Consider the following 13,153-nt stretch of genomic DNA (forward strand, 5'->3'; position numbering starts at 1 on the left):
GAAGCCAGAATGTTGTAGCCTTTCTCGTCATGTTTTAGTGGTGAAAATCACAGCAGACAGAATGCCAGAGAACTAGCAAAAGTGAACATGGAATCAAGACAAAATAAAACAAATATTCAGATGTCTTTCTCCGAGGCTTGTAGCTACTGCCACCTTTCAGTACTATCAACTAGATTTGAAAATTAGGAACAAAATAAGTAAATGTATTGGGATTTATCTGCATAGAGATGACACTTGAAACCAAGGCAAGGAGCTACAAGGATATAGTGATTTTACAACAAGGACTTACATTTATGTTATAACATTCAGAGAAAATTTAATTTCTAATAAGATTTAAAGAAATATAACACTGGAATTGGGAAAAAAATTATCTAAAAGAAAGAGTGAATTTATACAAAAGGACTTTTTGTTTTTGGATAAAAAAAAATGTGGCCCTTCCCAAAGAAGCTGTCTTCTCAGAAAAGGTGTTCTAGGAGCACCCATGCCTTTGTGTGTCTGGCACAGTGGTGATGTATGTCATGCCTGCGGATAACGAGGCTTCATTCAGAGGTAAAACAGGCAGTGACCTCTAGATGTGCCTTCCCTTCCCAGCTCTTTGGGTGCTTGGCATAATAGAATTGTTGCAAAGGGGTAGTTCATCTTTCCAAAATGCTTGTGGCGATGTGAATGTCTTGCTTAGTCCTTTATCAGGAAGGAAGGAATTATGGACCCTATGCAGTTGGGGGAAATGAGGTACAAAAAAGAAGAGGGAAGAGAGGCAGTATTATTGTAGAATCTGTTCCTACTGCCAAGCTGCCTCTTATGGGAAGTGGGGATTTGAGGGGTCAAAGGGAATCCAATTTTAACATAAATAAATAAAATTGGTACTGCCATATGATAGTATACATTTTAGCTAACAAAAAGAATGAGTCACATCTTCTCTAAGTGCTATCTAAGGTATATTATTAAATGAGAAATGCAAAGTGCAGAAAATTATATATCTAGTGTGTAATTTTTAAGTGTATATGTTATATGTGATTATATCAATTGATATTTTCTAGAAAGAAACACAAAAATTATTCACAGTGGCTACCTTGGGGAGGCAAAACTAATATCTGGAGAGAGAAGAAACTTTACCTTCTTCTTTGACATACTTTTTATTATTTGAATTATCTTTTACCATATGCATGTATTAGTTTTACTTAAAAAATAATTGTGTGTGTGTATGTCTGCATATACTTTTATAGAGGTTTAGAAAACCCTTATAGCCTGAAGTCAAGAGAAATGGGCCCTGTTCTTGACTGTAGCAAGGACGCATCACCAACCAGTTTGGTTCTCCTCAGAGCCTTGACTTCATCTCAGCTATTTTTTTTCTTTTCTTTCTTTCTTGATTGTCAAAACAGGGCTGTGGGGAAATTCTCAGAGAGCAGGCATTCAAGGCTCATTTTCTTACAGGATGAAGGAGGACAAATGGATGAATATCCAAGTGGGAGATATAGTAAAAGTGGAAAATAATCAGCCTGTCACGGTGAGTACTCTTTGGGCTGTGGCTTTTGCTCCTTTGGCTTGAGTGGGCACAAGGGAACCCTTTTAGCACTTCTGCTCCCACTGCTTTTGGTGACCTGCATCTGCTTCACTTTGCATCCAGAGATCGACAGCTCCTGTGGTAAGAAGCTTGTTCTTGTCCACCTCTCACCAGAGCCACGGGTAAAGTGTGACTAGTTTTGTGTGTGTGGGCAGCAGGGTTGGTTAACAGTGATGGGTCCTAGACAAAGAAAGTAAACCAAATGTCTGTAAAATTCTTAGGATTAACATCTTTCCTGAGGTAACTGCTTTTCTCACACTGTAATGCTAAAAGTCTGCCTTCCTGCTTTCCTCATCTTCTCTGACTTTTCTGACCACAGGCTGATATGCTGTTACTCTCTAGCAGTGAGCCCTACAGTCTGGCATATATAGAAACAGCAGAACTGGACGGGTGAGTGTTCCCTCCTGATGGTCCATTAAGACGACTGAGCCAGCTTAGAGTGATTTCTCACTGAGGGAGAGCATTTTCTTATAGGATGAATTTTATTCTCACATGGAAGTGCCAAAGAGGCTAGAAATATCCAGATAGGAAAAGATAGGAGGCCAGACTCAAGTCTAAGGCTAGCTCTTGACAGCAATAATTGAGCATCCACTGGGTGTAGAATCTGGGCAAGAAAACTCCATATTCTCCATCTCTAAACTGGAAACACTCTGTCTGGCTATATTCAATAATGCTGAGTGGCAAAAAAGAGGTGAACAACACTGTAAAATTTCAGAATAAGAGTTCTGAAGTTTCCAGGGGGGAACAAAATGAGTATGGAGGTAATTATTTACTGATAAAACACCATATTCTATAAAGGATTTAAGGTAGAAATTTATTAACGTGCAAAAGCTAAGGTCCCGGGATGACAGAGGCCCTCTTCAGAGAGCTTGTCCTCTGGAATTTTATATTGGTCTGCATTCTTACAGCTATTCCTCTTGGTGCCCACAAGCTTTTTGAAATGTGGCTTTCATTTTTGCTTCTATCTCTGTGCGTTCCTGTATCAGCAAATGGTTAATTGAAATCCTTTCATGGGTCCTATAGATATTTATGAGGTGAGAAGTATGTTTACTTGGAGATGTGTGCAAATTCTTACCAGGACCTGCTCCTTATTCTTGAAGGGAGCAGGTGCCACCTCCAAGTTGTTTTGTGATGTCTCTTCAGCTTCTCTAGAGCATCTGACCAGCAAGATCTCATGGGTTGGTTAAAGTAGTGGTGGTGGTGTTGAAGGGAGTGAGATCAGGGAGAGACGGGAGTGAGTAGGCTAGCACTCAGCTTCCTTGTGGAAGCTCAATACTATCCTTGAGAGAGGAGAACAGTGAGAGTGACTCTTAGCTCAAACCTGCAGCCCAAGCTCTATTGGCAACACCTATTTTCTAAAACCCCATGAAGAAGCAGGAGAAACTGGGCCTGTGCTGCTATTGTGTATGTGTCCTGTACTCTGGTGACTGTGTGTCCTTTACTCTAGTGAAACCAACCTGAAAGTGAAACAGGCCATCTCAGTTACCAGTGACATGGAAGATAACCTGAAGCTGCTATCTGCCTTTGATGGTGAGTTAGGAAATAGGTTTCCCACCCAAATTTTTGTCAGTAGAGGACTGGTAAAATGAAGCATGGTACATCCATACAGTGAATTCTGTATAACTTAGGAAAAACAATATGCAAGTTGATATTTATTTACATGTAAATAATATATTAAAAACAACAAATTAATAAGTGAAAAAAGATTACAATAGACTATGCATAGTATATATAACAAACTTTTTTGGAAACATACATACGTTTATGAGTACACGTATAGGAAAAAAGTTGGAAGCATATACTTCAAAAGGTTAATAGCACTTATCTCTAGGCAATGGGTGACTTTTACTTTCTCCTTTTAGTTGTCTATACATATTTACGAAGGGCAGATTTTACTTTACTAATCAAGAAAAAGTCAAATTATTTCCATTTTGAAAAAAATACTAGATTTGCTTTAAGTTAAATAGTTTTTTAATTTCTTCAGATTCAGAGCTCATGTGATCTGGCAGTGATGGTGATAAGTTATCATGTGGGTTTTTCTCTCTCTGGATGACCCATGTCACATACAGAATTACTCTTCTTTGATGCCCAGAAACCTTTGTCTGCCTTTTTGAAGGGAGCTGGTGAGAAATGGGCAGCAGCTGAGAGAGCATAGGAAAGAGATGTATATGTATTTTGAAAGAGGGATGTTCTTTCCTCTTTTCTGTTAAGCCTCCTTCTATCCTATTAGGAAAGGCCTACAATTGCAGAGCCAGGACTCTTACCCCTTCATTTTTCTTTAGGAGAAGTGAGGTGTGAGTCTCCCAATAACAAGTTGGACAAATTCACAGGAACACTGACTTATAAGGGAAAAAACTACATCCTGGACCATGATAAGCTGCTGCTCCGAGGCTGCATCATCAGGAATACAGACTGGTGCTATGGCTTGGTGATTTACACTGGTACGTCTCCCTGGAGGCACAGTTAGACCCCCAGCCTGCTGGGTTCCATTCATGGTCAGGTTGTAGGTACTTAGTTTTCAGGATGTAGATATGGCACTCAGATGTGTATTAGAACACTGTGGCTTTGAGACAGATAGAAAGGGAAGTAGGGAAATGGATGGATGGATGGATGGATGGATGGATGGATGGATGGATGATTTAAGAAAAAACGTTTTTCTTAGGAAAAAATGACTTCTTTTTTTCCAAGCAATGAGCTGCCAACATATTAGCTCTTCCTTTGTTAGAGGAAGGCTTTGTGTTCCAAGATCATAGGGCATTCATGAGTCTTTCCAACCATATCTGGATATAAGAGAAAGGATACATATAGAAGAAGTGCACTTAGAATTAGCATGTGAAAGGGGAACGTGTAAAAGGGGAGAGTATACATGTGGATTACTCCCATGAGGAGAAAATAAACTCAGGGCTCATTATGAAGGAGAATATAAAATATGATGTGGAGTGTTCAAGCCAGAAAAAAGGCATATGTGGATCATTAGCAGTCCCTTCTTGAGATGTCATTTAGAACCATAATTCCTTATACTTACTGAAGGGTTTTCTTGGGTTTTCTGATGTGGTTCAGGAAAATGGAGGAAGCTTCCATGCTACCCTATGCCCAGTGACAACAGGCACTGATGACAACAACTATAGTACGGAGATGGGGACACTGAAGATAGTATCGAGGAAAATTTACCACAGTAAATTCTACTCAACTCAGAGCTCCCTTTCTAGAGACTTCACTCCTCCACATGGGGATCCTAGATGTCTCACTTCTGTGGAAAATAATGGGATCCAAGCCCTAGAGAGAAGGTTAAGAGTCCAGGGAGGCTTTGGTGTAACTTTCTTCATTGGTTCTTGACCGATATTGGCAGCCTCTAGGCTCACTAGTCCCAAACTCAAAAGATTTGAAGTAGACTTACTTTCTTCACTCTACTTCAGCAGCTACCCCCACACATTGCCACACATAAAAAGCTCATTTTTCAGCAAAAGGTTTTTTCCCTAAAGCAACAGCAGTGAGGTTGTCAGCCAGCACAAATTTAGTTAAGATTTCCCTCTGACTCTTGGTTGGTTACGTGGTAGTGAAAAATCTTTGGGGGCTTTGGGAAGCTCAGAACAGAGGAGAGCTGATGCCACCCAAGAGTATCACGAGGTATTCAGTGCAGAATTAGGTTGTTGTTTCTGCTACATGATGCCCAAGTTCTACCGTGATCTCCACATCCTTCTTGAAACCTGGGGTAGGGTCGGTCTTTTTAAGGACCCTTCGAAGATAACTGTCCCTTGTAGCTTCCATGCTCTAAGCCGTGCTTCTCATAACTTCATGCCCTTCAAGGAATGCTTAACAGGAAAGAATGGCATCGCTTATGCCCTGCGTTCTCAGTGTTTGCCCACATATCAGGGGAGTTCCAGCTCCCCCGTGTGTAAACATTGATGAACTCCCTTTATTAGAGTACATGTAAGAAGAGTAATCAGATGGTAAAAGGCCATGGAAATTGCTACTTACACTTTCTTCTAAACTGCTTATGTTTTCTCTGCCATCATATCTCTGGTCAGCAATTTCAAACTCTAGTCCCAGTGGCCATTAAAAGCTCTTTACTTCTACTTTCTGTCTGCACTGTCATGAAGAAATACAGAGTCTCTGTCTCTCAGCCCCAAAGAAGTCTCAGCTTCCCAGCTTCCACCTCAGAAGAAAGCACTGCCATTGCCGCTTCCTTTCCCGCTTTCTCAGTTAGAAACTTGAATAGAGCCTGGTCTAGCACTGGATTTCCTCAAAAGAAGGTGGAAGTCTCTTTATCAGAAAAATCCCTTTTCTAAGCTAAATGAACCAGATGGTCATGAGAGCGAAGCTTGTGGCTCCTATTCTGACTTAACTCATCTGTGAAAGACTAGACTTTCTACGATGCTGCAAAGAGAGGGGTCAGCATTGGTGCACTTTGCAGTAGTTAGGATTATCCTTAAAAACAAATTTTCCATCCTTTGAGTTATTGGCATCAACTATGAGCGTTTCCCCAGAGCTTTATCCCTTGGCATTGGAAAGAGGTTTGATTAGGTGATCATTAAGGTACATTCCAACCCAATTTCAAGCCTCTAAGTATATTCACTGATTCTAAGAGCTGATGTGTCTCTGTTTCACTTAGGGCCAGACACCAAATTAATGCAGAACTGTGGAAAGTCCACCTTTAAACGGACACACATAGACCATCTCATGAATGTCCTTGTGGTCTGGGTAAGTTAAAGACTTGTTTCTGTTTCTGAAATAGAAACACTTCCCTTCCTTCCATGGCAGTAGCTGGCATTTCCAATTGAGAATGTAGTTGTTTGAATGTCTCAAGTAGTTTTAGGACCCCACATACTAATATCTGAAGTGGAAAAGAACAGAGCCAGTTGACAAGGGAGTCTCCAGTTTACGTCTATTGTGGAGGATAGTCACAATTTGTTTAAGGTTTGATGCTTTGGTTAGTGGTACCAGAATGGATTGAGGAGCCTGCTTTAGAAGTTAAGACACATTTTTTGTTTTCTCATAGCCAGTTTTCATAACCACTTTAATAAAGCCTTACTAAGACTAATAGAACATCTTACTTAAACTGATGATTTTTCAAACTCTATCTCCTTAGAGGAGTTTAAACTCTGCTGCAGGGGGATAGAGAACATCAAGTGAGTTTTGTTCTGGCCTTCTCGTTCTGAAGTTCCTGCTTCAAGAAGAGCAGCTTCACATTGATCTGTTCTGTAAGATATCGGTTGAGAAATAGAAGATTCTGCTGCTAAGAAATGAAATTTGAAAAGCACTCAATAGATAATCAGCTTCTTTTGTGTGTGTGTGAGGAAGATCAGCCCTGAGCTAATCCTCCTCTTTTTTTTTTTTTTTTTGCTGTGGAAGACCGGCTCTGAGCTAACATCTATTGCCAATCCTCCTCCTTTTTTTCCCCCAAAGCCCCAGTAGATAGTTGTATGTCATAGTTGCACATCCTTCTAGTTGCTGTGTGTGGGACGCGGCCTCAGCATGGCCCGAGAAGCGGTGCGTGGGTGCGCGCCCGGGATCTAAACCCAGGCCGCCAGTAGCGGAGCGCACGCACTTAACTGCTAAGCCACGGGGCCGGCCCTCAGCTTTAATAATAGAAGTTTAAAATGAAGACTAATTAATCAATTTATTTCCATGCTGTCATATACAGGTTACCTTTATTCTTGTTAGATATAGACAGATTAATTTCTTCACTTATACAACTCCTTTGCATAATCGAGCGGTTCCAATGCTATCTATACTTAATTCCATGACGTTTCACTTTTACTTTTACTCTATTGCTTAAACTCTGAAAATTCAAAGATGCCTTTTCTTTCTGTATGGTTCTCATTAATATTTGAATTATAAACTGCCTGTTCTCCATTGTTTATTATGGGAAATATAACAGTTCTTCTAAATCCTTTGGGTTTAGTAAATGGAGTGTTAGAAAATTAGGAAAGTTCATTCAACTTTGAGACCAGACAATAGTATCCACTATCTTTCTCTTTCTACTGCTGTCTGCATAGCTTTCAGCAGTTGAAACAAAGTGACATTCCCTGGTTGAAACAAAGTGACATTTCCTGGTTTCTTAATGAAGAACACTCACAGTTGAGAATTCAAGAAAGTAATATAGGCAGATAAGCCTTTGACAATATTAGGAACATACTTAATTAGGCAGTAAGCGAGGTCGTTTAGCCTAGGCTTGTCTTCAAAACAGGATGTCTCCCATACGCTTAGAAAGGTTCAATACTTGTTTACCTGTCTGCAGGACAGTGATAATACTTGACATGAGTAGAGGGATTTTAACTTTTTAGAGTATTTTCACATCACTCCCTAACTGCAGTCTCACTATATCCATGAACAATAAGCAAGTCAAGAAGTATTTTCCCCATTTGACAAATATGCAAATTGAGACACAGTAAAAATAAATATCATAAATAAAATTCCACAGAAAAATAATGGCAAAGACACGTCTATGACTTATCAAGTCATCAGATGATATTTATTGAGACTTTGTTATGTGCCCCATATGTGCCAAATGTGAGAAATATAAGGACGTGTAAGACCTGGGTCCAGCCCTCAAGTGTATAAGTTCATTGGCGGGGATGGGGGTGGGACATCAATATGTACCAGATGCTTTACATACAGGATTTTGTTTAATAATCACATCTGTCCATCTAGGCATAACTTTTTAGAGTCAATGCTCTTTCTGCTGTACTTGCTATCTCCCTGGGGAGACAAAATTAAAACACATGACAAGTCCTATTTACCATGGCAAATTGACCACATGTGAAGAAATTATAAAATTAAAAAGAAGATCCTAAAAGCTTCCAGAGAGGAATAAAAGGTCCTACACAAGGATCAGGAATCAGAATAGCATTGGCCTTCTCAACAGCAACAGTAGAAGGTAAATATCAATGCCTTCAAAAATCTGCCAGAAAATTCTTTGCAGCCTATAATTCTAAATCCAGTGAAACTATCAATAAAATGCAAGTGTAAAAGAATATCCATATGTGCAAAAACTGAAAAAAATTTACTCATTGTGCATCCTCTTAGAAAGCTTCTAGTGTATACTCAAGCAAAAGAAGAAAATAAACCGAGAAAGAAGATATGGAAGCCAGGAAACATGGGAGCTATGAAAGGAAGTCCTAGGATGATAGCTGAATAGCAGGCCTAGAGAACCCCAGTGCAGATGAAACCAGGAGTACAGAGGGATCTGCGGCGGGAGTCTCCGGGGAGAATGTAGTTCGCTGCTTAGGCTCCTACAAGGCAGAAACAGCAGAGAGGCCGTGTAAATGCCAGGGGCAGCTAAGCTGGCAGAATTCCTACATTTGTGAGGTCATTCTTGCAATCTTTTCTTCAGAAAGTATGGAAATATTGTCTGGGGTATTATGTTCACTTTGGGGCATCCACTTTAAGGAGATTGAGACTTTCTGTTCAAGCCTAATGAAATGATTGTAAAGAAGTAGAAACAGGAAATAAATACCTAACAGTCCTGACAGAGGATGAAGAACCATCAGCAGACCCAAGAGTTGATGGGTTTTTGGAAGGCAGGAAGCAGATAGGTTATACTGATAGATAAACCTGAGTGGTAAAAGCTTCACTGGAAATATATTCTTTTTTTTTTGAGGAGATCAGCCCTGTGCTGACATCTGTCAATCCTCCTCTTTTTGTGCTGAGGAAGACTGGCCCTGGGCTAACATCTGTGCCTATCTTCCTCCACTTTGTATGGGACGCTACCACAGCATGGCTTGCCAAGCAGTGCGTCGGTGCGTGCCTGGGATCCGAACCTGGGATTCGACCCGGTGAACCCCGGGCCACCGCAGTGGAGTGCACGCACTTAACCACTTGCGCCACTGGGCCGGCCCTGGAAATATATTCTTAATAGAGCTCAAGGGTGGCTCCAAGCTAGAGTCAGCAGGTATGGAGGGCAGGTGTGGGATGTGAGGTAATAATCAGGATAATTAATTTTAAAACTGCCCATAAAACAACATGGGCAATAATTGGCCCTCTGAACCATCTTCCCACCCTGATAACATTCATATAGCAAGAACAGTGTATTTGCCTTCCAGTCTCAAACAAGAGGACTGCTTTCTAAAGAAATTGAACAATCTATCTGTAGAGGACTAGGGCTTCTAAGGTGGGTGTCACCACCTCAGAGTAAAACTCACTTTACTTCAGATTTAGGGGGCTCAAGTTTGCCTACAAGCTCCTTGTGTACCCTCGGGTGCAACCTGTCAAACAACGCAGAACCCATGGCACCTTCTTCCCTGTCAGGGGAGGGGCCTGCTGGGGAAACGAAATTAACCAAGGGAAACAAAACTTACTTTAGCAATCTAGAATGATCAAACTACTCTTTTATTCATATTTTTAAGTGGACTAAATGGAAACCAGGAGCACAAAAGAGAAGGATGAGGATGAACAAATAGAATAACTGACCCTGGAATAAACAGGTTATAATTTAGGGAAGAGAAATGAAAAAAATTCTTATTATAAGTCTTAGAAGAAGCAATTGCATAAATAAAATAAGAATAGGTTACTAAAAATAAAAAAAAATAAGAAAAATGCAATCTAAGAACAACAACAAAAAAGAATTTTGGAAAGTAAAAATTGCTGAAATTAAAGAGTCAATAAAAAGGCTGAAATAAAGTCAGAGAACTCTCCTAGACCATAAAACAAAAGGACAAAGAGATAGAATATATGAGATAAATACTTTTTTTGATGGAGGACCAAACCAGGAATCCCAAATTCATCTACCAGGATTATTGGAAAGAGAAAATGGAAGGGACAACATTGTCAAAGAAATAATAGAAGAATATTTCCTAGAATTGAAGAAGGATATTAGTTTCAGATTTAAAACATCCATTAAACATCATGAAATTTTAGAGTTCCAAGGGCATAGAGAAGTCCCTCAAAATTTTTGTAGAGATAAGAATAAGGTATCAATAGAAAATGAGAATTGGATAGGCATCAGATTTCTCACTGGCACCACTGGGTCCTAGAAACCAGTGGGGTCATGTCTTCAAAGTCGTTAAGTGAAAATTATTTTGACCTAGATATCTATATCCAGGCAAACTACAAATTGGGTGAGAAAGAAAACTTGTTCCTAACTTAGGACCTTTACCCTTGCTGGCAGTGTCTGCCTCGTCTTTGCACGGCTTGCTTCTTGCACAGCATCCTTTAATGCCACCTTTTCAGAGAAGCCTTCTCTGCCACCCTATCTAAAGTAGCCACCCCCACAAAGACCTTCTTTATTCTATTAACCTGTTTTATTTTCCTCACAGCAGTTAGCGCTAGTTAAACTATATTTTTCCATTTCTTGTCTGTTGTCCACCTCTCTCCACAGGATTGTAAATTCTGTGAGTAAGGACATTGTCTTTTTTCACCACTGTATCCCCAGTCCCTAGAACTATGCCTGACACATAATAGGATCTTCATTATTATTTGTTGAGTTAGTGAAAAAAATGAATGAATAGCTGAGCTACCAAATTATGAGTCTCTAAGGTAAAAATTATGTCATAATCATCTCTATGCTCTTGGGAGTGCCTTGCACAAAGCAGTGCTCAGGACATGTCTTTTGAATGGTTATTAAATGAAGAAATGTTCTTGAATTAGCTAGGTTCTTATCAGTTCAGCAGTTTTGTTTATGTGGTATTTTTGCCAGGACATTGTCAATGTAGTTAGATATAATGCACTCTCATTTCTTGAAGCTGGAGCAGAAATCCTTCCTGATTTAAACACTCCATTTTTGGAAATGTTTCTTGGGGGAAAATCTGGCAGACACAAGAGCATGTTTAGCAAAGCTGCTTCCTGATGAGCTCACAGCTGAGCTGGGGTTTGATCTCCTCCCTCTCCACAGTGCCCAGAGCTCACAGTGACAATGCTTTCTGAACCCTGGTCTGTTAAGTTGGAGTGTATTTGTGGGGCAAAGAAGCAGAGTGCTTGAAACTGGAATGATGCCAGAAATCCAGGCTGTACTTCTGGGGTAAGGCACAGTGACAGCACAGATGTGAAGGGCCCAAGGACCAGGAGTACTTTCTTTTTACAGGCTGCCTGTGAAGCCTGGGAGCTCCACTGTGACAGCGATGGCTCTAGTTCTTGGCCAGTTTTGTCAAGAGTGACAAAATTGAGTATCACTTTCGGCCTTAAGTGGAACCACTTTTTGCTAAATGGGTGGCTGTCTGCTCTTTGGATATGACTAGCTCTAGTAATAAACAAGTAACCTTTGGGGTTTGTAGCAATAACCAACTTCTTGTTTTTTTCTTCCTATAGAAAGGAAGCAAAGTGAATCTTTAGAGCCAAAGTACCAATAAACTCCATTATAACAATAAGAAACAACATCTTCAAGGGCTTAGAAAGCCTCGGGATGGCAGGAAAAGCTCTAAGAATGAGGAAAGAGTAGACTGTGTTCTGTCCCTATGGGCCTCACGCTGAGGGGGAAGCCCTGACCCCTGGGGCTTTGTCTGATAGAGGTGATTTGCCTTTCTGGTGGCTCAATCTGAGCAGAAAGATCTGGTTCGGGGACTCCTAGTCTAACAGTGGAGGCAGGGCACATCACTGGAAACCATGGGTAATTCTCAGTTATCCAGGCAACAGGGATGGAGCAGAGGTGTTGAAGGTCACCCTGTCATTTTCTCCCACAGCTTTGGAGGGTTTCCAATTATTTATTCTAATACTTTATAATAAATAAATAAATAATAGATAAATTTATATTTATAAAAAAATTATAATAATTTAATCATTTTACCTTCCCCATTTTTCCCACTGGAGCTGATCAGGTAGGGGCTGGAGAAGTGGCAGGTAGAGGAATATAGTCTCAAATTTAATGTTGGCCACATAGACTATCCAAGAAGGAAGGCAAGGCCAGCAGAACTCGTCAGTGAGGTTTGATCTGAACCATGAGGATAGCCTTGGTTTCACATGACTCATTGAAGAGAAGGATGAGAAAATGGGAGTAAGACTGAGAAGGAAGGGTTGTATGGTCCCAAAGAGACCTTCATCACCAAGAGCTGAACTACTCAGTATGAATCTGCACTAGGCTAGGAATAAAAGCAGATTTTATTCTGTTTTATCTCAGTCCTCCTCTGTTTTGTTTTTCCCACCCCTCACCCAACTCTCAAATCTCAAATATTGAATATTGGGATTTATTGTTAATTTTTTAAGTGATAAGGTATTGTGGTTATATGTTTAAACAAGATCCTTTAAAGATACATATTAAACTGTGGATAAAATTATATAATGTGAGAAATTTGCTTAAAATAAAATGGAGGTCAGCGGAAGAGGAAGTTTGGAAGAAATAAGACTGGCCATGAATTGATAATTGTTGAAGCTAGGTGATGAGTACATAGGGGTTCGTTGTACTATTTATATACCTTAATATGTGTTTGAGATTTTAAAAAACCTTTATTATGAAAAATTTCATTTTCTGAGAATGATCCCAGTTAGATCTGCTCTTCCTGCTTTTCCACTCTTGTCTTCAAAGACTTTCTCATCAGTGACTCAAAGATAAGACCTCTGATAATCTAACAGTGGGGATTGGTTGTTTTGGGCTAGTCACACTTTGTGACAAAGGGCACAGGTTTGAAGACCATTGAGTAGACTTAGAGGTGGTTCACA

At 40.1% G+C, this 13,153-nt stretch overlaps 1 protein-coding gene across 7 annotated transcripts in view; it reads left to right on the forward strand.

The window, feature by feature from the left end:
* Positions 1-13,153, forward strand: part of LOC131393067 (phospholipid-transporting ATPase FetA-like) — a 133,940-nt gene that overhangs the window by 67,594 nt on the left and 53,193 nt on the right. For 5 of the 7 annotated variants that reach the window (XM_058523442.1, XM_058523446.1, XM_058523444.1 and 2 more), the window contains 5 exons: positions 1,435-1,507; positions 1,884-1,954; positions 3,012-3,094; positions 3,847-4,005; positions 6,177-6,265. In XM_058523442.1, coding sequence (XP_058379425.1) covers positions 1,435-1,507; positions 1,884-1,954; positions 3,012-3,094; positions 3,847-4,005; positions 6,177-6,265 — 475 coding nt within the window. Of the gene's footprint in view, positions 1-1,382; positions 1,508-1,883; positions 1,955-3,011; positions 3,095-3,846; positions 4,006-6,176; positions 6,266-13,153 lie in introns of all 7 variants that reach the window. The other 2 variants (XM_058523448.1, XM_058523445.1) reach the window with 2 other exon arrangements.

Source organism: Diceros bicornis, chromosome 28 (assembly GCF_020826845.1).
Source record: "Diceros bicornis minor isolate mBicDic1 chromosome 28, mDicBic1.mat.cur, whole genome shotgun sequence".
Taxonomy (NCBI): domain Eukaryota; kingdom Metazoa; phylum Chordata; class Mammalia; order Perissodactyla; family Rhinocerotidae; genus Diceros; species Diceros bicornis.